The 26,141-nt window shown below is 42.3% G+C and overlaps 5 protein-coding genes across 7 annotated transcripts; 3 read left to right on the top strand and 2 right to left on the bottom strand.

Moving 5' to 3' along the window:
- Positions 1-1,038: 1,038 nt before the first annotated feature.
- Positions 1,039-4,057, bottom strand: LOC131104902 (uncharacterized). Its single transcript, XM_058052563.2, has 2 exons — positions 3,603-4,057; positions 1,039-2,428 (listed from the first exon to the last, which is right to left on the bottom strand). The coding sequence occupies exons 1-2, from the start codon at positions 3,796-3,798 to the stop codon at positions 1,443-1,445; spliced, it is 1,182 nt and encodes a 393-aa protein (XP_057908546.2). The 5' UTR covers positions 3,799-4,057; the 3' UTR covers positions 1,039-1,442.
- Positions 4,058-4,866: 809 nt separating this feature from the next.
- Positions 4,867-7,704, top strand: LOC131104903 (uncharacterized). The gene is made up of 2 exons (XM_058052564.2): positions 4,867-5,072; positions 5,714-7,704. Exons 1-2 carry the CDS (start codon positions 4,877-4,879, stop codon positions 6,613-6,615), a joined length of 1,098 nt encoding a protein of 365 aa, XP_057908547.2. The 5' UTR covers positions 4,867-4,876; the 3' UTR covers positions 6,616-7,704.
- A 2,183-nt stretch (positions 7,705-9,887) lies between these two features.
- Positions 9,888-13,103, top strand: LOC131104892 (uncharacterized). Its single transcript, XM_058052549.2, has 2 exons — positions 9,888-10,429; positions 10,921-13,103. Exon 2 carries the CDS (start codon positions 10,952-10,954, stop codon positions 12,461-12,463), a length of 1,512 nt encoding a protein of 503 aa, XP_057908532.2. The 5' UTR covers positions 9,888-10,429; positions 10,921-10,951; the 3' UTR covers positions 12,464-13,103.
- A 1,840-nt stretch (positions 13,104-14,943) lies between these two features.
- LOC131104891 (uncharacterized) lies at positions 14,944-25,950 on the bottom strand. 3 transcript variants are annotated; one of them, XM_078796607.1, is made up of 3 exons: positions 25,503-25,950; positions 24,093-24,701; positions 23,251-23,588 (listed from the first exon to the last, which is right to left on the bottom strand). In XM_078796607.1, exons 1-3 carry the CDS (start codon positions 25,696-25,698, stop codon positions 23,380-23,382), a joined length of 1,014 nt encoding a protein of 337 aa, XP_078652733.1. In that variant the 5' UTR covers positions 25,699-25,950; the 3' UTR covers positions 23,251-23,379. The 3 variants fall into 3 exon arrangements, with proteins under 3 accessions (XP_078652732.1, XP_078652733.1, XP_057908531.2); XM_078796606.1 differs by lacking the exons at positions 23,251-23,588; positions 24,093-24,701 and adding an exon at positions 14,944-16,449; XM_058052548.2 differs by having other exon boundaries at positions 23,251-24,701.
- On the top strand, positions 19,226-21,185 carry LOC131104895 (uncharacterized). The gene is made up of 2 exons (XM_078796619.1): positions 19,226-19,302; positions 19,534-21,185. Exon 2 carries the CDS (start codon positions 19,556-19,558, stop codon positions 20,684-20,686), a length of 1,131 nt encoding a protein of 376 aa, XP_078652745.1. The 5' UTR covers positions 19,226-19,302; positions 19,534-19,555; the 3' UTR covers positions 20,687-21,185.
- Positions 25,951-26,141: the final 191 nt, after the last annotated feature.

Genomic DNA, 26,141 nt, shown 5'->3' with positions numbered 1-26,141 from the left:
TTACCTCCAAATACATCAAAAACAGTTGATGAAGTATCAAACGGATTATTTTACAGCACACAGAGAACTCAGAATTGTACTCCACTCGGGTAACTGACCGGGATTATGGGATGCTGAGGCGTTCAAAGCTAAAACCTTTTGAACACTTAGGTCAGTGATAAGCCAGTCTCACACAGGGACCGCCTCTCCCGAGATGGCGGCAGTGGTTCAGGAGCTTCACGCGGTGAAGTTGGGAAGCTGAAAATTTCATCATTTCATCTGCGATTTTTTAAAATTAGTAGTTGTTTGCTTTCCAAAAACCAAAAGGCAATAGCATCCACAAATAATACCTACCTTAATTCTTTCGTCACTGAACAGTGTTGGTCACGGTATTGACCCCTGCGGTACTCCACGTGTTATATTTGAACTTGAAAATCGCAACATTATTAATAAGAGTGCCAGATTCAGACCAAAAGTCAAAATTATTTAACTGTAACTAAAAACGGCAGTAGGCGAAACGCGGCCAAGTGGTTAGCGCACAGACCTCACAGCGAGGAGACCAGGGTTCAATTCCACCCTCGGCCATCTCTGTGTGGAGTGTGCATGTTCTCCCCGTGCATGCGTGGGTTTTCTCCGGGTACTCCAGTTTCCTCCCACATTCCAAAAACATGCTAGGTTAATTGGCGACTCCAAATTGTCCATAGGTATGAATGTGAGTGTGAATGGTTGTTTGTCTATATGTGCCCTGTGATTGGCTGGCGACCAGTCCAGGGTGTACCCCACCTCTCGCCTGAAGACAGCTGGGATAGGCTCCAGCACCCCCGCGACACTTGTGAGGAAAAGCGGTAGAAAATGAATGAATAAAAACGGCAGCACTTCATTGGATTACACCGTCTTTGTATAAAGACCCAAAGTCAAAAAGTGATGATTTTAACGCCAGAGAAGCATGCAGGGCCGTTCCACTGTTGCAAACTCTTCCAGATGACACATCTCACAGATTGTGATGTTTTTGTGTTGATTCATACAGATATAGAATGATGAAGAGATGGTCCATCAACAATCACTTTATTGAAACAACCATGCCAAAACAACAGTAGTCATATTTCAAGCAGGAATGAATGGGCAATGATGTACAATGATGTACAAAAACCCAAAAAGTAACATCCAGTTGACTGACATAAGATCATGACCAGCACAAAACACTCTCGACCTTCAGTAGATGCTCAGCATATCACATTGCATGACTTGTTTATTCAGAAAAAACTACTGTTCCTTACTACTGTATTACTGTATATCATTATAGCTGAGGCATTTAAGATATTTACAGCAGTTAGCGCCAGCCAGTATGTGTTTCTTTAATCGAGGGTAAAATGCCCAACTTTACCTTTTGAAACAATAATACTTTCTATAAGTCTTTCTTATCCGCACTTCCCTGATTGTGTTCTTTGAAAAAAGCTTTCAAGTTACTCCCCAGTGTGGAATCTTTCGTGTTCAATCAAGTGTGTACCATTAGTGAATCGCTGACCGCACACTGAACAAGGAAAGTTTCTTTCTGAAATGTGTGTTCTTGTGTGTACTTTCAAATGTGACTTCACAGCGAATCTTTTATCGCAGATGGAGCAGGAAAAAGGTTTCTCTCCGGTGTGTGTTCTTGTGTGTACTTTCAAATTCGACTGATCGGAAAATCTTTTACCGCACACCGTGCAAGGAAAAGGTTTCCCTCCGGTGTGTATTCTTGTGTGTACTTTCAAATTCGACTGATCAGAAAATCTTTTACCGCACACCGTGCAAGGAAAAGGTCTCTCTCCGGTATGCATTCTTGTGTGTTTCTTTAAATCACCTTTGTGATTGAATCTATTGCCGCACACGGTGCAAAGAAAAGGTTTCCCTCCAGTGTGTATTCTTGTGTGTACTGCCAAATGTGACTCCAGAGTGAATCTTTCACCACAAAATGTGCAGGAAAAAATATTCTCTCCTGTGTGCTGTCTCGTGTGTATTTTGAAATGTATCTCGTTGACAAAGGTTTTGTCACAATGAGAGCATTTCCAGCGCGTGTTGTCAGTGTGACGTCCCACAAAAGCTTCAGAAACTTCATCAGCAGTTGTGCGGTCCCTATCTGCCAGTGCAGCAACAAGGTTTTGTGTTTGTGATCCTCCACAGTGGTCTCCTACAGGTTCTGTAGTCATGTGATGAGCTGAGCTGCTGCTTGGAGGCTCCACCTCTTGACCTTTGTCTTCATCATCTTCACTCTTCACAGGGACAACAATCACTGGGAACTCCTCCAGTATCTCAAGATGCTCTCCTTCCTGACTGATGCAGTAATGCTCCTTCAAGATGGGGCTGGGAGGCTGTGGCGCCTCCTCTTTAATGTGGGGGGCCTGTGGCTCCTCGTTCTCCATCCGGGAGTTCCACTCATGCTGCTCAAGGGGAAGAGGTTCCTCACAGGCGTCTGCAGGAGACAAGACAAAGATGTGCTTTACATAAGTCTAGCTTTGTTCCATCACGCATCACTCCATCTCTGAGGATCTCATCGGTGTTCCTCACTGCAACCAGGGTATCTCCAGCTTATATGGAGTAATATAGTATACAAACGTGAAAAAAACACCTCATGAGATGTCTTTACAACTCATCCAGCAGGTGGCATTGTAACTCAGCATGGTCAGAAGCTACTCAGCTTGCACATGGAAGGCGCTCTACTACTAATTTGTAAGCGATAGCCAACTACTAGCTTGCCAATGGACAGACGATCATAAAACATGAAACAGACCAAGAGTCTCACTTACGATGCAAACCAAAATATCAATGTGTACAAAGTAAATTAACAGGGAACAACCATTCTTAATGGCTAACGACAACTATGCACCAACAACAAACATAACGTAAATGTTATTTACAACGTATGCTGGGTAGAGAACTGAATGAACTGTCTGTGTGCGCTATTAGGTCCACGCAAGTGTAAAATGAAGCAACACCTGTAAGTCAGTAACTTCTTAAATACACAAATACATAACATTTAAAGCGAAGGGAGTTTAGTGGACTAGTGAGATCTGTTGGGTGTAGCCAAGCCAGTCTTGCAAGTACAATGAAGGTGGCTCTCTTTTCAAGCGTCTATCAGCGTATAAACATGCATTGTGTTCTGTGTCCTTGTGGTGTATTAGAGCTATCTATCGGTGCTCTATTGTATGCGTCTGTTATTTTACCACCATTCTCACTGTCTGGAAGACGTAAACGCGGTCCCCTCACGACAGGCTTCTCAGCTCCACAACACTAGTGGTGCCCCTGACAAAGTGTGTTCGACAATGAGTGCTCCTCCACAGGCGGGCGAGGTTGGAGGTTGTTTATTTTGTGGAAGTAAGCGGTTGTCCGTGTAGCATTATAGAGTGTGCATACAGGAAGTCAGGTGCAAATCACAAACTCACTGATGTCTGGAGTTGCTAACAGCCTTTTTCCACCACTGTCAGTGGTAGAATTGAAAAATATCACTCTCTTTATACGAGCCCCATTGTTATGGATAAGTGGAGTTCATGAAGTAAAACAAACAATTACGGAGAAAGGCTTTTATGAGTAGTGTTAATGAACAAACATAACGCGTATTAACATGTGAGAGTTAGAGTGAAACTAACCTGCTCTGTGAAACACAAGCTGAGGATTCAGGAAAACGGCGTCCAGTAGTTGACGTTGTCGCTGGTTCTCCTCTTTTGTTCGACAAAGTTCCTCCTCGTACTCTGCTATCGTTCTTTCTAACACTCCAAATATTTCTTCAACAGCCGCAGTTAACCGCTGATTGACCAACGCTCTCAGCATTTGTATTTTACACATTTTCACACAATCACTACACTTTACACGAACACTTCCTTAGCAATTTGTTGCTAGTTCCGGGTCTCTTTGTTGAGCAGCTAGCAAGCTAAACCCGCTTGAGAAGCTTCGAAGTTCCCTGAGACGAGTTTAACATTAATAATGTTGCCTTCCGTAGTCGTTCACATCGAACATGATCAATTTGTAACAATCCTCAATTGTTTTTCTATTGTTTATCTGAAAAGGTCTAAGTTACTGTTTACGTAGTCATTCACAGATTGATTCTGCGCATGCGCATCATGACGTCACGCCCTCGTGCATTATTTTAAAATGACGGCCCTTCTGCGACGTCACGTGCTGTGGTAGTTATTTTTTAAATATATGAACATAAATGGTCAATAACCATACTTAATACGTGTAATACATTGGAAGGATATTTTATTAGTGACTCATATTAAAAGACTGAGCTATCGGATGTTTCTTCAGTCGCCGCGGATGGAAACGTCATATCCGGTGAAGTATCATGTACTGTAGATGAATAAATACAATAAAACAACACATAAAAAGCAGGGATATTTGAATGTAAACATAAATAATCAGGATGTAATGATGCATTAATCTAGAGGATTCGGCTTCAAGCATACAGGTGTGTTAGGTTTCGCGCATCAATCGGTTTTTCGGTGCAGATTGTGTAGCAACAACTGTACTATTTCCAAAACTGGCATGCTAGTATTTTCTTTATTATTTTCACATATCATATACGAATAAATACCACAGCAGTGACGTCACGGGGGCGCTTCGCAAATTAAATGACGTATATGGCGCATGCGCACTGATCGTTTTTTTTCCAGTTCTACTCGTGCATGGGCAATAACCTTCGGAGAAAAACACAATTAACAATTGTAATTAATATTTAATGTGAGCGACAAAGAGATCGGGTGACAGCGAACGACATTTTTTTTGCATGTCAGGATAAAGTCGTCTCGGCGAACTTTGAAGCTTATCAAGCGAGCTTAGCTTGCTAGCAGCTAACAAAGAAACCCGGAAGTTATCAACACATCGGTGAGCAGAGATCAAGTGTAAGTGTTGTGATTGTGTAAAAATGTGTAAAATACAAATGCTTAGAGAGCTGGTGAATCAGCGACTAACTGCGGCCGTTGAAGAAATATTGGTAGTGTTCGAAAGAACGATAGCAGAGTACGAGGCGGAACTTTCTCGAACAAAAGACGAGAACGGCAGACAAGGTCGACGACTGGACGCTGTTTTCAAGAAGCCCCAAGTTTTGTTACACAAAGCAGGTTACTTCCATTCTTGCTCTCGCATGTTTATAAGCTTTCGATTGGTTCATCGACGCTGCTCTTGAACAAGCTTTTGTTCTCTGGTGGTCAATTTTCATCATGTAGCCATTGATCGATATCTTATCAGTGTCGGATCGATATTCGCTTGACTAGGTAGATATTTTGTTAATTTTTTTTCTCTGTCTATATTCATTGCGTGTGTTTTTGTTCTTATATATTTACACCGCAGATCTTGAGTAATACAAAAAAATAGAATACATCAATACGAAAATGTTCGGGATTACCCACCGCCAAACAAAAATATGATCAATTAATTTGCCATGAAGATAATAAATTAATGAGATAGATTTCCAGCCGAGGGATGCGCTAGATATGCTCACTTTTGGAGGAGAGCTTCAGGATTAAAATGCAATATGAAATATTAATGTCACAGGAGTATTCAACTCACTCGTCGTATATTACAATATTTGCTGGAGGAATAAACAATCTTCAATCAACTGCAATAAAACAGTTATTTTATTGCTTTATTTGCTTTGCTTTTTATAATAACATATAGTGTTAACTTGTGCATTCACTCAGGTGACGGAGCAAAGCTGGGCCTTTGTAAAGCATGTCTTGTCATGTGTTCTTGTGTCCTGTAGATGTGAGTGAGGAACATCTTGAGCAGCAGGAGTGGAACTCCAGAATGGACGAGGAGGAGGCACAGCCCCTTAACATTAAAGAGGAAGAGGAGGATCACCGTATCACTCAGGAGGGAGAGCATCTTGAAGGACTGGAGGAGTTCCCAGTCATTGTTGTTCCTGTGAAGAGTGAAGATGATGAAGACAAAAGTCAAAGTGAGGAGAAGAGAGAGGTGGAGCCTCCAACTGGCAGTTCCACTCGTCACACAACAACAGAAGCTGACGGAGACCACTGTGGAGGATCACAAGCGGAGAACCTCTTAGCTCCACTATCAGATAGCGACGACATAACGTCACACTCTCCTGACACTGATGATGAAGACTCTGAAGCTGATATGACATGTCACACTGACAACACACGCTGGAAATGCTCTCAATGTGACCAAACTTTTGTTAACAAGGGCAATCTGAACAGACACATGAAGCAGCACACAGGAGAGAAACCTTTCACCTGCTCGTTTTGTGGTAAAGGATTCCTTGCTATGTCAAATTTGAAATTACACATCATCGTGCACACTGGAGAGAAATCTTTTCTTTGCACGCTGTGTGGTAAAAGATTCACTCAAAATGGCGATTTAAGAAAACACACAAGAATACACACTGGAGAGAAACCGTTTTCTTGCACGCTTTGTGGTAAAAGATTCAATCAAAAAGGTGATTTAAGAAAACACACAAGAATACACACTGGAGAGAAACCTTTTCCTTGCACGGTGTGTAGCAAAAGATTTTCCGACCAGTCCCATTTGAAAGTGCACACAAGAATACACACTGGAGAGAAACCTTTTCCTTGCAAGGTGTGTGGTAAAAGTTTCCATAAACAATGCGATTTAAAGAGACACACCAGAGTACACACTGGAAAGTAATCTTTTCCTTGCACTGTGTGTAGTAAAAGATTGTCTGAGATGAAGCCTTTGGGCTATTAAACCACTTCCAAAAACCAACATGGTTTTATATACATGCTGCGACCAAGTAACAACATTTAAAGTATTTAGCCGTAATTTGGTCCTTTCAAGGATTACCGGAACCTCTTTCTTTGGCGCTACGATTTCATATAAAAACGGACGCCTACACCTAGCATTAACTTTTCCAAACTCAAAAAGTAAAAACGGCAGCTCCAGTATGTAGCCTTGCCTTTTTTGTAGTGGTCTGAGGCTAAAGCACTGCGGGTGAGTGGCTAGTGGCTAGCCGGTAAGCGCCAGTAACGTAGTTTAATCGGTATAACAATGTTAATGATAATAACAATGTATCTGTAGCCTGGTTAATATGCATGTCACATTCACGTCTTTTTCAGAAGGCCTTATAGCTGTCTTTAAACTGTTTCTTTTTAGCTGTTTTATATCTTTAGAACGCACAGTGTTCATGTCTCATTTGTCAATGGTTATTGACAAATAACGTCTCATAATTATTATTACTAACCATTTGAGAATAATGTGTATCCGAAGCTCAGGTTGGTCTTTCGGTTCTTTTGTGGTGATGTTTATCTGGTCATTTGTCCTAAGCTGGAACAGTTGCTTACCTTGGACCTTTTAGGATGACTTCACTTTTCTTTAAGAATGGGTGAATACATTTGTCCTAACCAAATGTTTTCTATCATTGATTTTTCCCTGCAGTGCCATTTATGCAGCAGACACAGCCAGGCAGTTGATATTGTGTACACGTTCTGGTCAATAGTGTTGATGATTTCTGAGTAAACGCTATGATAATGACCAACAGAGGGCGGATTTTAAAAAGAAATACTGTACACATATGCTGTACTGTAAATATAATGTCATTGGACAAGGATAAGTTGCAGTAAACAGCTATTGTTGACAGCTCATAAGGAATCATTGACTCTATGGCGCCATCAAGATGTCAAAGACATGTACTACGATCTATTTTCCACCTGCATAAAACAGGATTAGAAATACTGATCCCTGTTACTTGTAAGTAAATAAAGAGAATTATAACCCCAATATTTTGTCATTGGTTCCATCTCCTAAACACTCGCAAATAACTAACCAAAGACCAACTAAACCAAACTCAAAATGTGCCTTACACTTCCTGAATCAGTCACGTGGCACGATGCTTCAGGAAAGTGATTGCGTCACCGCTTACATCATCGAACCACGCTCCAAAGCAAGGATTGTAGCGTTAGGAACACAACAAAATATATATTTTAACAGCAGATGTTTGATTGAAATGTACTTACATTATACGAATATTTAACCAGAAGTATTTATTTCAGTAATGGCATTGTTACTATAGTTGATAGACTAATCACCTAGAGCAGGGGTCTCAAACTCAATTTACCTGGGGGCCACTGGAGCTAGGGTCTGGGCGAGGCTGGGCCGCATCAGGTTTTCCAAAAAAAAAAAAAATTTATTAAAAACAGAAAAATGAATAAACTTTGCTTTGGTTCCGATTTTCTACAAGAAAATCTCTGATAAAACATTCCACTGTTCTCAAATGTCTTCATTTTTATTTATCTACACAAAATAAGATCAAGAATAAAGAAAATCAATCAATCAGTAATAAATAAATATCCATCCATCCATCCATTTTCCTCCGCTTATCCGGGTCCGGGTCGCGGGGGCAGCAGTCTTAGTAGGGAAGCCCAGACTTCCCGGTCCCCGGCCACCTCCTCCAGCTCCACCGGGAGGACACCAAGGCGTTCCCAGGCCAGCTGTGAGACATATCCCTCCAGCGTGTCCTAGGTCTGCCCCGGGGCCTTCTCCCGGCTGGGCATGCCCGGAACACCTCGCCAGGGAGGCGTCCGGGAGGCATCCGGACTAGATGCCCGAGCCACCTCAACTGACTCCTCTCGATGTGAAGGAGAAGCGGCTCTATTCTGAGCCCCTCCCGGATGGCTGAGCTCCTCACCCTATCTCTTAGGGTGAGTCCAGCTACCCTACGGAGGAAACTCATTTCAGCCGCCTGCATCCGCAATCTCATTCTTTCGGTCATGACCCAAAGCTCATGACCATAGGTGAGGGTGGGAACATAGATCGACCGGTAAATTGAGAGCTTTGCCCACCGGCTCAGCTCTCTTTTCACCACGACGGTCCGGTACAGCGACCGCATTACTGCCGAGGCTGCACCGATCCGTCTGTCGACCTCACGCTCCCACTTTCCCTCACTCGTGAACAAGACCCCGAGATACTTAAACTCCTCCACCTGGGGCAGGACCTCATTCCCAACCCGGAGGGAGCACTCCACCCTTTTCCGACTGAGAACCATGGCCTCTGATTTGGAGGTACTGAGTCTCATCCCAGAAGCTTCACACTCAGATGCAAACCGTCCCAGTAAACGCTGAAGGTCGCAGCCCGAAGAAGCCATAAGAACCACATCATCTGCAAATAGCAGAGATGAGATTCTAAGGCCCCCGAACTGGACTCCCTCAACACCTTGGCTGCGCCTAGAAATTCTGTCCATGAAAATTGTGAACAGAATCTGTGACAAAGGGCAGCCTTTATATATAAATATAAATATAATAATAATAAAACGGCAAATAATAAAAACTTAAGAAACCACATATAGTTGGTGGGTAGACAAATGATTTTTTTCAGATTAAAACGAACAAAGCATTATTAGAGCCCTGTAGACATGACAAAACACGACTATAGTCACATTTATACTCTTTTTATTTACAACATATTGCGCAACTGCAGGGTCTTGAGACACATGCTAACTCGCAAACTAGAGAGCTAGCGACCTAAACGGTAGCCTTCAAGTTATTTCCTTTAAACTCAAAAAGCCAAAAACTTACCACTTCCACACGGATAGGGAGGATAACTATTAACAGTTATTTAACCTTTAACATGAACATTAATCAAACGTAATAATTTTTTCTGGGTACATGATACCATACAGCATCCATATCAAACTTGCGCGGGCCGCACTAACATTAAACTTTCATATCAAGGCGGGGGCCTCAAACTAGTGTCCTGCGGGCCACATTTGGCCCGCGGGCCGCGTGTTTGAGACCCCTGACCTAGCGAAACCTATTATCTTAGAGACATATTGTGTGGGAGTCCTATGGATACAACCAGTGTTGTCAATGTACAACATTTTTTATCACATATACATGTTTTGGGGAAAACTGTCTATTTGAGCAATTAATTGCTGAGAATTGTACCGATGTCATGTTTTCACTGCACATTTTCTGGATTCTGCTCTCTATCATGGCAGCAAAACCCGCCCAGGACATAACACGGAAGCGGAGCTCCTATTGTATCTGTTTGCTCCGAACCGCACGTCGCCTGGATTTTTGCTGACTGCTCGACAGAGACCTTAACATCATTAGTCTTCGGAGGATTAAGACAGTTGATGATTGTTAGAACTAACAGTTATTGCGAACGTGACACAGAGAGAAAGGATAAACTCGGTGAACTTCGACGCTTCTAAAGCTAGCTTCGCTTGCTAGCTGCTAACAAAGAGACCCGGAAGTTATCAAACCATTACGAAGCAAAAATCAAGTGTGAGTGTAAATTGTTGTGATTGTGTGAACGTGTGTTTAAGTACAAATACCGACAGCGTTGATTAATCAGCATTAACTGCGGCTGTTCAAGAAAAAAATGCAGTGTATGAAAGAACGCTAGCAGAGTACGAGGAGGAACTTTGTCGAACAAGAGGACGAGTGACAACGTCAACTACTGGACGCTTTCTTCAAGAAGCCCCGAGTTAGGTTAAACAGAGGAGGTTAGTTTCATTCTTACTCTTACATTTGTTGCAAAATAATGGTATGACACTACACGGCCGCGCAACTCCACTGCGCATGCTATGGCCACGGTTGCCAACCTCTCAGTAAGAAAAGTAGCTATTGGCTGTCCCATTAGTCGGCTTCATGGCGTCATGGAGTTTTGTAAAATGCAATTGAGGACTCTTAAATTAAAACATCTTGTTTATTCTATGGTTCACATTAACACGACAGATATGGTTTCACCATAGTTAAAGAAATAATAAAGAATAGTTTATGAGGTGAACGTACATGAAATCATGTAAAATAATTAGGACATCCCATGAGGGTTTTTTGTACATGTTGTGATCACAGTTCCAATTTTTGTCTGTATACCACTCCACGTGAGGGACACTGGTCAGATCATCAGAGACGTTATCATAATTATTCCGGTGCAGAGCAAACATGGACTTTTGCAAATAAAGGATGTTTTTGTTTGTCTCATGTCCTGCAGACGTCAGGAGCAGCACGACTGGAACGCTAGGATGGCGCAGCCCTCCAACATTAAAGAGGAAGAGGAGGAACCACGGCCCCCATGCATTAAAAAGGAGGAGTGGGATGCACAGACACCCTACTTTAAAGAGGAACAGATGGGACCACAGCCCATCCATACTAAAGAGGAAAAAGAGGAGCCACAGCCCACCCACATTAACATTAAAGAGGAAGAGGAGGATCACCGCATCAGTCAGGAGGGAGAGCATCTCGAAGGACTGGAGGAGTTCCCAGTGATTGTTGTCCCTGTGAAGAGTGAAGATGATGAAGACCAAGGTCCAAGTGAGGAGGAGAGAGAGACGGAGCCTCCAAGCAGCAGCTCCACTCGTCACATGACAACAGAAGACAACCTCTTAGCTCCACTATCAGATAGCGACGACATAACGTCACACTCTCCTGACACTGATGATGAAGACTCCGAAGATGACATGACATGTCACACTGACAACACACGCTGGAAATGCTCTCAATGTGACAAAACCTTTGGTAACAAGAGAAGTATGAAACTACACACAAGAATACACACTGGAGAGAAACCTTTTCTTTGCACAGTGTGTGGTAAAAGATTCTCTCAAAAAGGTTATTTTAAGAAACACACAAGGATACACACTGGAGAGAAACCTTTTCATTGCACTGTGTGCGATAAAAGATTCTCTCAAAAAGATTACTTTAAAAAACACAGCAAAATACACACCGGAGAGAAACCCTTTGCATGCACAGTGTGCTGTAAAAGATTCTCTCAGCCGTCACATTTGAAAGAACACACAAGAGTTCACACTGGAGAGAAAGCTTTTCCTTGTGTGACGTGTGGCAAAAGATTCTCTCGGGAGTCTAATTTGAAAGAACACACAAAAATGCACACTGGTGATAAACCTTTTCCTTGCACGGTGTGCGGTAGAAGATTCTCTCAAAAAAGTGTTTTAAAACAACACACAAGAACACACACCGGAGAGAAGCCTTTTTCTTGCATAGTCTGCGGTAAAAGTTTCTCTCAGAAGATATCTTTGATAGAACACACAAAAACACACACAAGAGAGAAACCTTTTCTCTGCACGGTGTGTGGTAAAAGATTCTCTCGGCGGACACATTTGACGGAACACACAAGAATACACACTGGAGAGAAACCATTTTCTTGCACGTTGTGTGATAAGAGATTCTCTGAAAAATGTGTTTTAAAAAAACACATCAGGACACACACTGGAGAGAAACCCTTTCCTTGCACGGTGTGTGGTAAAAGCTTCTCTCAGAAGGACTATTTGGTTGAACACACAAGAATACACACTAGAGAGAAACCGTTTCCTTGCACGGTGTGCGCTAAAAGATTCACTCGGCGGTCACATTTGATACAACATACGAGAATACACACCGGAGAGAAACCTTTTCCCTGCACAGTTTGTGGTAAAAGATTTACTCAGAAGGCACATTGGAATGTACACACAAGAACACACACTTGTGACCAAAATGTTCAATGCGAGGTCAGTGATTCACAAATAGTACAAACTTGACTGCACACATAAGAATCCACTCTGGGGAGAAATATGAAAGTAATTTATGTAACACTTAATAAAGTTGTGTGTAAAAACAACCAACGTTGCTGACATGAATGTAACATTGTATGCATGTCTGAAATAAATGGTGTGTTTCGGTTCTACTTTGTGACTCAGCGGTTTGGCACTGGATTTTGGAAGAATGAACAAATATTGGTCCATCCATTCACTTTAAAATCAACCTTTCTTACTTTGCAAACAAGCCATGGTTCTCTCATTCACATCTCAGGAAGTAAACACAATTTCATTGGCTCATTTTGTGTGATGTCACCCTGTTTGCCATCACGTAACCAAAAGAGTCTTGAACCAGTCATGATGTGCTATATATATATCACTATATTGACACTTACTATGGTACCCATTATGGCATTGGATGCTTATATCACCGAGTACTTTGGTACGTGACAAAAAATATAAATTTAAAAATTTTAAAAAATAAGAAGAAAAGAAAAAAAGCAGGAAGTGAACAAATGTAACAGTTACTGATTGTAAAAGTACCAGATGGAGGGGTAGGATTTAATAAGCTTTGCTTCTTCCTACTCCTTTTGGACATGTGGAACTGTGAACTGATTATGGGATGCACTCAATTGTAATCTGATGCATGTTCAAATGAAATTAAACCATTACCAAAATAACCAAAGTCATTACACTCAAAATCTGCTACAAGGATCCGTAGGTTAGCATGACTAATATGTTAGCATTGAGGTGCTCCGATCGATCAGTATTAGTCGATATTGATACAGTGCTTTTTCACTGATATTGGCTGATACTTGCTCTATAATGCCGATCAGCTTCTCCTCCATTGCAGCATCCAGCCGATAGCGACCGTCTATCCTCCGAGATGCAGAGGACACAGAAGGGGGAGGGGCCGCCTGCATCTGCAGCTCAGAAGGCAGCGGATGCAGCTGTACGTGATCAGTATTGGTATCAGCCTATTTCAGTCATGGAGGATTGGGATTGGTATCGGCAGCATCTGAACATCACTACTTATTATTATTATTATATCATAGTTCCCATTCACTTTAATTGGTCATGGGTGTGTGAAGGGCCATCACTCCGGTTGCCTCCTGGACGCCTCCCTGGTGAGATGTTCCAAGAAAGAGCAGCCGGGAGAAGGCCCCGGGGCAGACCTAGGACATGCTGGAAGGATTATGTCCCTGGGAACACCTTGGTATCCACCCGGTGGAGCTGGAAGAAGGGGCAGGACATCAGGAAGTGCCCCTGCGAAGAAGCGGAAGAAAATAATTCCTGTCTCCTGTCATTCATCACAGAGTGCAATTCATAGTTCTACATCTCCCATGGGAGTTGGACACAGCAAAGCTTATTTAATCCTACTTCCCCGCCCATCCATTTCACAGCAATTACAATATATTAGTTCTCTTCCTGTGATGAAAAATAGGAATTATGTGAAGAGAGTCATACATTTACGACAATAAATTGGAAAGAAGGACTCTTGCTTCAGGCATTTATTTATAACATGACAGCAAATCAGAGCAGTGAGCACAAACAGATTAGCATGCTTAGCCCTTCTACCAAAAACGTAAAGCATTTTATTGTACATTTATGACTATTCTCATAATATTATGATGTTTTTCTTGTACAACTTTATTCTCGTATATTTATGACTTCATTCTCGGAAAAATTTAAGATTTTTTTCTCATGAAGTTACAGCTTTATTCTCGAAATCCCAGAACTTTTTTTGTACATGTGGCCCGAAAAAGTTGTGCTTCTAATATTTAATATCGGCAATATTAAATAATAATAAGGCAATGCAACTTACGCTGACATAACTGTAACAGATTTCAAAAGTAAGGAAAAAAAAATGAAAATAAATTTTTTAAAATGTATCCCGCGATCCTGATGAGGATAAAAGCATAGAAAATGGACGGATGGATACACGACTTAATAGGTTATGATATTCACGTTAACATGCCAAATTAGTACTTAGTGTTTGCTCCAAAATCCATGTGGAATACACACTAAATCCACACAATACAGGATGCAGATGCTAAAACCCCTCCACAAAGCAAACCAGCAACAAAGCCAAGAAGGCAGACCTTGGACACAGTCCTCCGTCTCCTGGAAACACGGGTGTCCAAAACATGGCGCAGGGATACAGAAATAAACAAAAATCCAACAAAAGCAGAAAAATATAGCAAAAAAAGGCATAATGTGAAAAGAAAAAGCTAAAATGTTGATTCTAATAACATACAAATTTGTCTATAAATTTAAAGACACTAATTAAAAAAACTGAGCTGGAACTGTTCAACTACAAACTGGAACTATTAATTCAGTCATAAGGAACTTCCATATACTGTACTACCTGCCACTTACTGTATGTATTCATTTTTTAAAGCAGCTGATAATGAAATAATTAAAAATATACAGGACACACTTTGACAAATTTACTAAATTTTTGTAGATTTTTTGAACGGATGCCCTTCCTGACACAACCCTGACCAAGAATCAAACCCGTATATACAATTAAAATGTACAATTGTTCATCATAATGACTATTTAAGTTTGTACGATATGTGAATTGCTGACCACACATTAAACAAGAAGTGTCTTTTCTCTAGAGTGTGTTCTTGTGTGTACTTTCAAATGTGACTTCTGAGCAAATCTTGTACCACAAACTGTGCATGAGAAAGGTTTCTCTCCAGTGTGTATTCTCGTGTGTCTATTTAAATTACTTTGAGTATCGAATGTTTTACCACACGCCGTGCAAGGAAAAGGTTTCTCTTCAGTGTGTGCTCTTATGTGTCCTTTCAAAGATCTCTTCATAGAGAAACATTTACCACACACCATGCAAGCAAATGGTTTCTCTCCAGTGTGTTTTCTTGTGTGTCCTATCAAAGATATCTTTTTAGAGAAACTTTTATCACACACCGTGCAAGGAAAAGGTTTCTCTCCAGTGTGTACTCTTGTGTGGTTGACTAAATCCCCTTTTCTATTGAATCTTTTACCACACACCGTGCAAGGAAAAGGTTTCTCTCCTGTGTGTATTCTGCTGTGTCTTTTCAAAACAACTTCCTGATTGAATCTTTTGCCACACACTGTGCAGAGATACGGTTTCTCTCCAGTGTGTATTCTCGTGTGTCTTTTTAAAACAACTCTTTGGTTGAATCTTTTACCACACACCGTGCAAGGATAAGGTTTCTCTCCAGTGTGTATTCTTGTGTGTTTCTTTAAATCACCTTTATGGTTGAATCTGTTACCACACACCGTACAAGGGTAAGGTTTCTCTCCAGTGTGTAATCTTGTGTGTCTTTTTAAATCACTTGGTTGAGAGAAACTTTTACCACACTCTGTGCAAGGAAAAGGTTTTTGGCCGGTGTGTATTCTTGTATGTACTTTCAAATTTGACTGCTGAGAGAATCTTTTACTACAAACCGAGCAGTGGAAAGGTTTCTTTCCTGTGTGATGTCTCATGTGTACTTTCAAGCGTCCCTTGGTCACAAAGGTTTTGTCACATTGAGAGCATTTCCAGCGTGTGTTGTCAGTGTGACATGTCATATCAGCTTCAGAGTCTTCATCATCAGTGTCAGGAGAGTGTGACGTTATGTCGTCGCTATCTGATAGTGGAGCTAAGAGGTTGTCTGCTTGTGATCCTCCACAGTGGTCTCCATCAGCTTCTGTTGTCATGTGACAAGTGGAGCTGCTGCTTGGAGGCTCCACCTCTCTCTTCTCCTCACTTTGACCTTTGTCGTCATCATTTTCACTCTTCACAGACACACCAATGACTGGGAATTCCTCCGGTCCTTCAAGATGCTCTCCCTCCTGACTGATGCTGTGATCCTCCTTTTCCTCTTTAATGTAGGGGGGCTGTGGCTCCTCTTCTTCCTCTTTAATGTACGGGGGCTGTGGCTCCTCTTCTTCCTGTTTAAAATTGTGGGGCTGTGGCTCTCCTTGCTCCATCCTGCAGTTCCAACGTTGTTGCTTCACTGGCGTTTGCAGGACACAAGAAGACAAACACATGCTTGAGAAAAACTCTGCCATGTGAGCCATTGATGGATACGTTCATCTACCAAAGCACCATCATGTAGTCCATCAGACACATGAAAATATTTTGCACCTATACTTCATGTCAATTTATGGTAATGGTTTGATTTTATCCCACCGGCGCGGTGGTCCCCCTTTTCAAGAAGGGTGACCAGAGGGTGTGTTCCAACTACAGGGGAATCACACTCCTCAGCCTCCCTGGGAAAGTCTATTCTGGTGCTGGAGAGAAGGGTACGACCGTTGGTCGAACCTCTGATACAAGAGGTCCAATGCGGTTTTCGTCCTGGTCGTGGAACACTGGACCAGCTCTACACCCTCACGAGGATGCTTGAGGGTGCATGGGAGTTTGCCCAACCAGTCTACATGTGCTTTGTGGATCTGGAAAAGGCATTCGACCGTGTCCCTCGTGGCGTCCTTTGGGGGGTGCTCCGGGAGTACGGGATTGGTGGCGCGCTACTATGTGCTATCGGCCCTTGTACAAACGGGGCAGGAGTCTGGTTCGCATTGCCAGTAGTAAGTCCAGCCTGTTTCCGGTAAACGTTGGCCTCCGCCAAGGCTGCCCTTTGTCACAGATTCTGTTCACAATTTTCATGGACAGAATTTCTAGGCGCAGCCAAGGTGTTGAGGGAGTCCAGTTCGGGGGCCATAGAATCTCATCTCTGCTATTTGCAGATGATGTGGTTCTTATGGCTTCTTCGGGCTGCGACCTTCAGCGTTTACTGGGACGGTTTGCATCTGAGTGTGAAGCTTCTGGGATGAGACTCAGTACCTCCAAATCAGAGGCCATGGTTCTCAGTCGGAAAAGGGTGGAGTGCTCCCTCCGGGTTGGGAATGAGGTCCTGCCCCGGGTGGAGGAGTTTAACTATCTCGGGGTCTTGTTCACGAGTGAGGGAAAGTGGGAGCGTGAGGTCGACAGACGGATCGGTGCAGCCTCGGCAGTAATGCGGTCGCTGTACCGGACCGTCGTGGTGAAAAGAGAGCTGAGCCGGTGGGCAAAGCTCTCAATTTACCGGTCGATCTATGTTCCCACCCTCACCTATGGTCATGAGCTTTGGGTCATGACTGATAGAATGAGATTGCGGATGCAGGCGGCTGAAATGAGTTTCCTCCGTAGGGTAGCTGGACTCTAAGAGATAGGGTGAGGAGCTCAGTCATCCGGGAGGGGCTCAGAGTAGAGCCGCTTCTCCTTCACATCGAGAGGAGTCAGTTGAGGTGGCTCGGGCATCTTGTCCGGATGCCTCCCGGACGCCTCCCTGGCGAGGTGTTCCGGGCATGCCCAGCCGGGAAAAGGCCCTGGGGCAGACCTAGGACACGCTGGAGGGACTATGTCTCACAGCTGGCCTGGGAACGCCTTGGTGTCCTCCCGGTGGAGCTGGAGGAGGTGGCCGGGGATCGGGAAGTCTGGGCTTCCCTACTAAGACTGCTGCCCCCGCGACCCGGACAAGCGGAGGAAAATGGATGGATGGATGGTTTGATTTTATTTTAACATGCATCGGGTTAAAATCCATACAATTCTGTTGGAGGTTTTTGGAGGTGTTTTAATTGTGGGCTTTGTAGGTGGCATGGGTGTGTCCCATTATGTATAATAATGCATTAAAAAAATTATATCATTGGAAGAAAAGCCATGTGCGTTCATGTCTCTTTGTAGATCATGGGCAAAATTCCAACAAAGTCTAGTTTTCCTTTAAGCTGTGAAAAATATACAGTGTTAAGAAGCGTCTGAGAGCCAGACGCAGACATCAAAAGAGCAACATACGGCTCGCAAGCCTTGGGTTCCTGACCCCTGTGCTAAAACATCCAAGTGTTGCGTTTTAGGAGCAAGACCACTTGATATCGATATGACGGCTGTACAGTTAGTGAAAAAAATGGACCATCGCGTAGTAGACTTTTATGAGTTGTGTTAATGGACAAACTAACAAACAGAAAGCTAACAAACACGCGAGAGTAAGGATGACACTAACCTGTTCTGTGTAACACAGACGTTGTCGCTGACGTTCTCCTCTTTTGTTCCACAAAGTTTCTCCTATCGTTCTTTCTAACACTCCAACTATGTATTTCACGCTCTCGGCATTTACGTCACACGCTTTCAAACAATCAAAACACTTTACACTGAGGCTTCGTCTCTGCTGAGCGACGTGTTGATGCTAACTTCCGGGTTTCTTTGTTAGCAGCTAGCAAGTTAAGCTAGCTCAGCTTCAAATTTCACCGATGGGGGGGCCTTGCCTCCCCCGCCGACATGTTTGGTTCAGGAGGGGGCTGGTGAGTATTTTTGAGGACACGCCGCTATGATTGAGTGGTCTGAGCTAGTTATCCGAGTGCCTTTGCAGCCGCAGCATCTACGTATGTGCACCACCATAAACTGTCCCGGCGGCACTTCCGTTTTCCGTGTTCTTGTTTCTTTTTTCCAGCAACGATTATTAACAGCTATGAATTAATGTTATGAATGTTCTAAATGTTATGATTAATAATTAATCGTAACGTAAATCAATTTACGGGTATTTATTTTCTTTCTTTTTACAAAAAAAATGTTTAAATTTGTAGACTGCAACACTGTAAAGAGGTATGCTAAGATATGATAATAATATATATATTATATATATATACATATATATATATATCACCATTTCTCACCATTTCTGTCAAACATTGTTCGTAACTGAAAGGAGAAATTTAGCAAACATTATATATATATATATATATATAGTGATATATAGACTCTTCATCCTTGTATTTAGCAAACATCAACTGCTTGTCAGTGCTGCTCATCAGTGTGGGATCGATCCCCGTGTGACAAGGTACATATTTTTCAATTCTCTTGTATATTGACTTGTATGTTAGCGGCTAGTGAGGCATTGCATGAGTTATTTATTATTTATATTTCCAACATCAATATCCCTTTACATAAAATGAGATGCTGTGAGGGCCACTGATGAGATCCTCAGAGACATTGTCAGAACATATGCTGGTACAGGACAATGCCTCTTGTGACAGAGCAAAGCTGGACTTTTGTGTCTTGTGTCCTACAGACGTCAGGAGTTGAACTCCAGGATGGCGCAAGAGCCGCAACCTCCCAACATTAAAGAAGAAGAGGAGGAGCCACTGCCCCCTTACATTAAAGAGGAAGAAGAGGATTACAGCATCAGTCAGGAGGAAGATCATCTTGAAGGACTTGAAGAGTTCCCAGTGATTGTTGTCCCTGTGAAGAGTGAAGTTGATGAAGACCAAGGTCAAAGTGAGGAGGAGAGAGAGGTGGAGCCTCCAAGCAGCAGCTCCATTCGTCACATGACAACAGAAGCTGATGGAGACCACTGTGGAGAATCACAAGAAGACAACCTCTTAGCTCCACTATCAGATAGCGACGACATAACGTCACACTCTCCTGACACTGACGATGAAGACTCTGAAGCTGATATGACATGTCACACTGACAACGCACGCTGGAAATGCTCTCAATGTGACAAAACCTTCGCTACCAAGGGATCTCTGAAAAGACACATGAAACAGCACACAGGAGAAAAACCTTTCGCCTGCTTACTTTGCGGTAAAAGATTCACTCGGCAGTCAAATTTGAGGATGCATACAGCAATACACACCGGAGAGAAACCTTTTCTTTGCACGGTGTGTGGTAAAAGATTTAATAAAAAAGAGGCTTTAATAACACACACAAGGATACAGACAGGAGAGAAACCTTATCCTTGCACGATGTGTGGGAAAAGATTCCGTCAAGAAGGTAGTTTAAAGGCACACACAAAAATACACACTGGAGAGAAACCTTTTCCGTGCACAGTGTGTGGTAAAAGATTTAATAAAAAAGTTGTGTTAAACACACACACAAGAACACACACAGGGGAGAAACCATTTGTATGCGTGGTGTGTGGTAAAAGATTCAATCTTATCGGCGTTTTAAATAGACACACAAGAATACACACCGGAGAGAAACCTCATCGTTGCGTGGTGTGTGGTAAAAGTTTCATTCAAAAGGTTGAGTTGGACTCGCACGCAAGAACGCACACTGGAGAGAAACCTTTTCCCTGCAAGGTTTGTGGTACAAGTTTCGGTTGGAAGTCAAATTTGAAAGCACACACAAGAACACACGCTGGAGAAATCGTTCAATGTGCGGTCAGCGATTCACAAATGGTGCAAACCCAGAAGACATGCTTGCACCTCGTTAAGTCTTGATCGTGTTTGTAGAACCATGCTTTTGTTCTCTTCTTTAAAGTGAAGAACAGGATCAACGACTTAGGGGCGAACAATAGAGTACAATGTATTCACTCACTCTGAATTGAGTATGAAATGAGCAGCAGTATGAAAGAAATGTTTTCCTTCTTTAATGTACTTTTTATTCTTTTATGTGTACTAATCCATGAATTACTTTTCCAAGTTGTGGGAGTCCCATACAATATTACTTTAAGTCTTATCTGATATTATTTTTATTTACAACATACATTTTTATCACACGTACCTGTCTTTGTTTCTGTAGAACTTGAAAAATATCAAATCTGGTCATTTGGACCGTTTATTAATGGCGGAGCAGTGTGCCGAGGGCATGATTTTTGGATAATGCCCCCTAAAATGGCCGCCAAACCTGGTCAAGGCATAATACAATACAATTGTGGTATAATCTCCTTGGTTTCCACTGTCTTGCCCATGTGCTGAATAAATACGCTAAAAGTCTTTAGCAGAGCTAACAGGAATTTTCCACTGCAGATGTTTGGTTAACACCTCAAACATCAACTGGTGAGCAACCTGTGATACTGTCGCTATCGTAAAGCTGAACACGCTACATGTTGATGTTCTTTATGTTAACTTAGACACACAACTAGTGTATTGAAGACAAGCCATGATCATTATCATGATAACAAGGTAGTGACACGTTACACGGGAGCCTATAATGCTCATTTTTCGGCCCTTTGTATTGAGGTCTCCTATTGGGCAGCCTCTGTGACATCACAAAGGAGGGGTTTTAACACGCCTTTTGAAACGGAGCGTTTTGAGTTATCCCAAACGTCTTTCAGGGCTCACTTCCAAATGCGCAAACCTCATTATCTGAAACTTTGGCATCGTTTAACACGAGAATACAACATTCTGACTACATTTATAAGTCAGAAAAGTGGAAAAAGCATAATAAGTTAGCATGTACCCGTGGGACAGAAATGAGCTGCCGCCAGGGAGGCAATGAGAGCCAGGAAAATGTATAGACAAAGATGCCATAAAGTGGAATGACACTGAAACGCGACCGATCACACAAACTGGCACATATAAGCTTACCCTGTGACAAGCTGACATTTTACGGACTATTTTTCATTCTCCCGATGAAACAAAGTGAATGTCAACACAAGACTGTATAGAAGTCGATAATAAACAGCCATTTAGCTTTTTAAAATATCCGCTTTTAACATGTGTTGGATCCCAAATACGATCCGGAAGGAGAGACTGGACAGTCTGAATTTTCTCAAGAAAAGAGGTTACTTCAAGAAGTCTCTCAATGTAGCTTTAGCATTTTAGCATCGGTAACGTGTCATGACCACGACATGTTTTTTGTGGGACTACCAGTGTTTAAAAAAACCTCTACGCTAAAGCCCCCCCAAAAAACAAATGCCAACAGTCTTCTGTTTACATAACGGACTTGTAGTTTGTAACCAAACTACAGCAGTTATAGTAGCAGATAACACAAAAACGATATTTTACTGGCGGAGTAACACAATGCCTCACGAGCCGCTAGTGTCGGCATCACTCACAGACAGAAGAATGGATACCTAGCTCTCAATTTCGCTACAAAGACTCAACAAGATACTCGTTTACTGTCAGCATTTTTACCTGATGACTTGAGCACACGTCTTGTGCTGGAAGACACAGCCATCTCAATGAGAGCGGACGTTGGAAGTGCTCAATATTGTGTCAATATTTCCATGCTGCTGTTGTTGACAAAAGTAGAGTGAGCTCCTGGGCCAAATCAATGCGCCTAGGGAAGATGTAGAAGAAGAATATGGCAAGATACTGTAAGTATTACATGTTATCATCAATGTACTTACAATGTACTTTACATGATCACAGCATGTACATATCATAGAATAACACCAAAAGAGGAATGGTTAACAGGAAGTGCTATGGACATTTGGACTGACTAGACATCGGAAGAACAAAAAGACATACTGTTGCACCTAAAAAAACGGCTTGTCCCCCCCCAAATCAACAAGTGAAAACTCCGCTAGAAAAAGGACAAGACAGCTCCACTCATCGCTCATTTCCGTGACTATGACTCTGAATAACTAATAATAGCTAATAATAGCTAAAAAGGAACTTACATGTACTTCCTGCTACTTATGTACAACACAAGAGTTCATTTTTGAAAGGCAGCTTATTGGTTTCAGCTTTGGACCACTGAGCAGCATTACACCATTACAAGTCACTTGGAGAGACCAACCTGTCCTAATAGAATTAGTAGTAATAATCAAAGAAACATATTTGTCAATACACTTGACTTGGATGAAGACCAGATCACATTTTATGACAAATTTATTAAAAAAAAAAGTGAATTGTAACATACTTTTTTTAACGATGTATTACATACAGCTGATTGATTTTAGATTTTTATACCGGATGCCAATGCTGATGCAACCCTGGCCGGGAATCAAACCTATGCAAACGAGGTCACAATTGTATAATTGTCAAGTCTAAAAGTGTGTTCATACATGTGACATATGAAAAAATCATTGCAAACATTTCATTGTGTGATGAACAACATAAGAAGTCCTTCTTTCGTCGTCTTTTAAACAGTAGACAGGAAGACAGTCTTGCTGATTCATACTCCCCACCATTTTTTTTTTTAAGTATTTTCAAGTTCCTCCCCAGTGTGGATTGTTTGTGTTCAGTCAAGTTTGTACTATTTGTGAATCGCTGACCACACATTGAACAATTTCTCTATTGTGTGTTCTTGTGTGTGCTTTCAAATGTGAATTCCGAGCGAATCTTGTACCACAAACTGTGCAGGAAAAAGGTTTCTCTCCAGTGTGTATTTTTGTGTGTCTATTTAAATTACTTTGAGCATCGAATCTTTTGCCACACACCGTGCAAAGAAAAGGTTTCTCTCCAGTGTGCTTTCTTGTATGCACTTTCAAATGCGTCTGCTCGAAAAATCTTTTCCCACACACCGTGCAAGGAAATGGTTTCTCTCCAGTGTGTCTTCTTGTGTGGTTTGTTAAATCCCCTTTTCGATTGAAACTTTTCCCGCACACCGTGCAAGGAAAAGGTTTCTCTCCAGTGTGTTTTCTTGTGTGCACTTTCAAATGTGACCGCTCAAAAAATCTTTTCCCGCACACTGTGCAAGGAAATGGTCTCTCTCCACTGTGTATTCTAGTGTGGTTGAGCGAATCAATTTTTCGACTAAATCCTTTACCACACACTGTGCAAGGAAAAGGTTTCTCTCCAGTGTGTAGTCTTGTGTGTGTTATTAAAACAACTTTTTGATTAAATCTTTTACCACAAATTGTGCAAGGATAAGGTTTCTCTCCAGTGTGTATTCGTGTGTGTCGTTTTAAATCACTTGTTTGAGAAAAACTTTTACCGCACATCGTGCAAGCAAAAGCTTTCTCTCCAGTGTGTCTTCTTGTATGAACTTTTAAATTTGACTGCTGAGAGAATCTTTTCCCACAAATGGAGCAGGTGAAAGGTTTCTCTCCCATGTGATGTCTCATGTGCATTTTGAGATGTATCTTGTTATCAAAAGTTTTGTCGCATTGAGAGCATTTCCAGCGTGTGTTGTCAGTGTGACATGTCATATCAGCTTCAGAGTCTTCATCATCAGTGTCAGGAGAGTGTGACGTTATGTCGTCGCTATCTGATAGTGGAGCTAAGAGGTTGTTTGCTTGTGATCCTCCACTGTGGTCTCCATCAGTTTCTGTTGTCATGTGACGAGTGGAGCTGCTGCTTGGAGGCTCCACCTCTCTCTTCTCCTCACTTTGACCTTGGTCTTCATCATCTTCACTCTTCACAGGGACAACAATCACTGGGAACTCCTCCAGTCCTTCAAGATGCTCTCCCTCTTGACTGATGCCGTAATCCTCCTCTTCCTCTTTAATGTGGGGGGGCTGTGGCTCCTCTTTTTCCTCCTTAATGTTGGATGGCTGTGACTCTTCTTGCTCCATCCCGAACTTCCACTCCTGCTGCTCAGGGGGAAGATGTTCTTCGCTGGTGTCTGCAGGACACAAGAAGACAAAGAATGCTTTAGTGTACCATCACAAGAGGCACTATCCTGACATATGCGCTGACAATGTCACAACATATGTCTGTCACAGGAGGCAGAGTACCTACAGGCAACACTTGGAGTACCATAGTACACGGAGCAGAGTGCAAAAGAGCATTTGGATGATCCACAGCACTGCTGGCAAAGTTTTTGAACAAATGAAACCAAAGTTTAATTTTTTGGGAGGAACACAACGCAATGGCACAGCACACCAACGTCAAAACCTGATTGCAACCAGGGTTTCCCCTCGGACTATCTTTGTCCACGCAGAAACACTGAGCTTTGGCCAATCATGCAAACAAGACGATGGCGTCATCTCGCCCCCCCTCATCCTCCCTGCCACTCATAAACTACAGTCCTGTGGGAAACACTGACATCATTTTCATAGCCAACTGATTCGTCAGTGGGCAGGGCTTTCATCAACTCTGACCTATTATTATCAAATTAAGCAGTGACAAAGCAGGTTAGCGCCACCCGTACGTCACCATGGCAACATGTCTTGCTAACACCCTAACCAGCTTTGTAGTACTGAATATTCAGAGCTTATCCACCAACCTAAGACAACTGACTATCCCCTTGCATACTGAAGCCAAGCCAGCGTCTGTCTGGTTTGCCACATTTTATTAAGCTGTTTAAGATACAACAAATACATTTATGAAGAAAATGGCTCATAAGGTAGAAAAGTTTTTTATGAGTAGTGTTAATGAACAAACAGAAAGCTGCTAAACATGTGAGATGAAAAGTGAAACTAACCTGCTCTGTGTAACACAACCTGGGGCTTCTTCAAAACAGCGTCCAGTAGTTGACGTTGTCGCTGGTTCTCCTCTTTTGTTCGACAAAGTTCCTCCTCGTACTCTGCTATCGTTCTTTCTAATACTCCGAATATTTCTTCAACAGCCGCAGTTAACCGTTGATTGACCAACGCTCTCAGCATTTGTATTTTACACATTTTCACACAATCACTACACTTTGTTGATAACTTCCGGGTCTCTTTGTTGAGCAGCTAGCAAGCTAAGCTAGCATGAGGAGCTTCACCGAGACGAGTTTATCCTGACATGAATAAAATTATCTTTCATTGTCACTTCATATCTGCATCGTTCATATTAAATATTTATAATAATGATGTTACGAGAGGTGCCGGGGCTTCAAGGCGTGTGTCGAGTAATAGAGTGGGCGCTTCTGGGAAGCTTGTATGGCGGCTCGAGGGGCCGGAAATGATGACTTCCGAAGCCTCGCGTCCCGGCTGCACCACGTGACGGATTCCGGAAGTGGGTTAAAATTTGGCGCGATGTTCAAAGAACCAAAAAAAATTGAGAAACTATTATTTTTTTGTAACAATAAAACTAAGATAAAACTAGAATAGTGATACTGGAAGCATTTATGGACACAAAA

The sequence above is a fragment of the Doryrhamphus excisus genome, linkage group LG15, assembly GCF_037039965.1.
Source record: "Doryrhamphus excisus strain RoL-2023G ecotype Guam linkage group LG15, RoL_Dexc_Guam_v1.1, whole genome shotgun sequence".
In the NCBI taxonomy this organism is placed as follows: domain Eukaryota; kingdom Metazoa; phylum Chordata; class Actinopteri; order Syngnathiformes; family Syngnathidae; genus Doryrhamphus; species Doryrhamphus excisus.
This window is presented reverse-complemented; position numbering and strand designations above follow the sequence as displayed.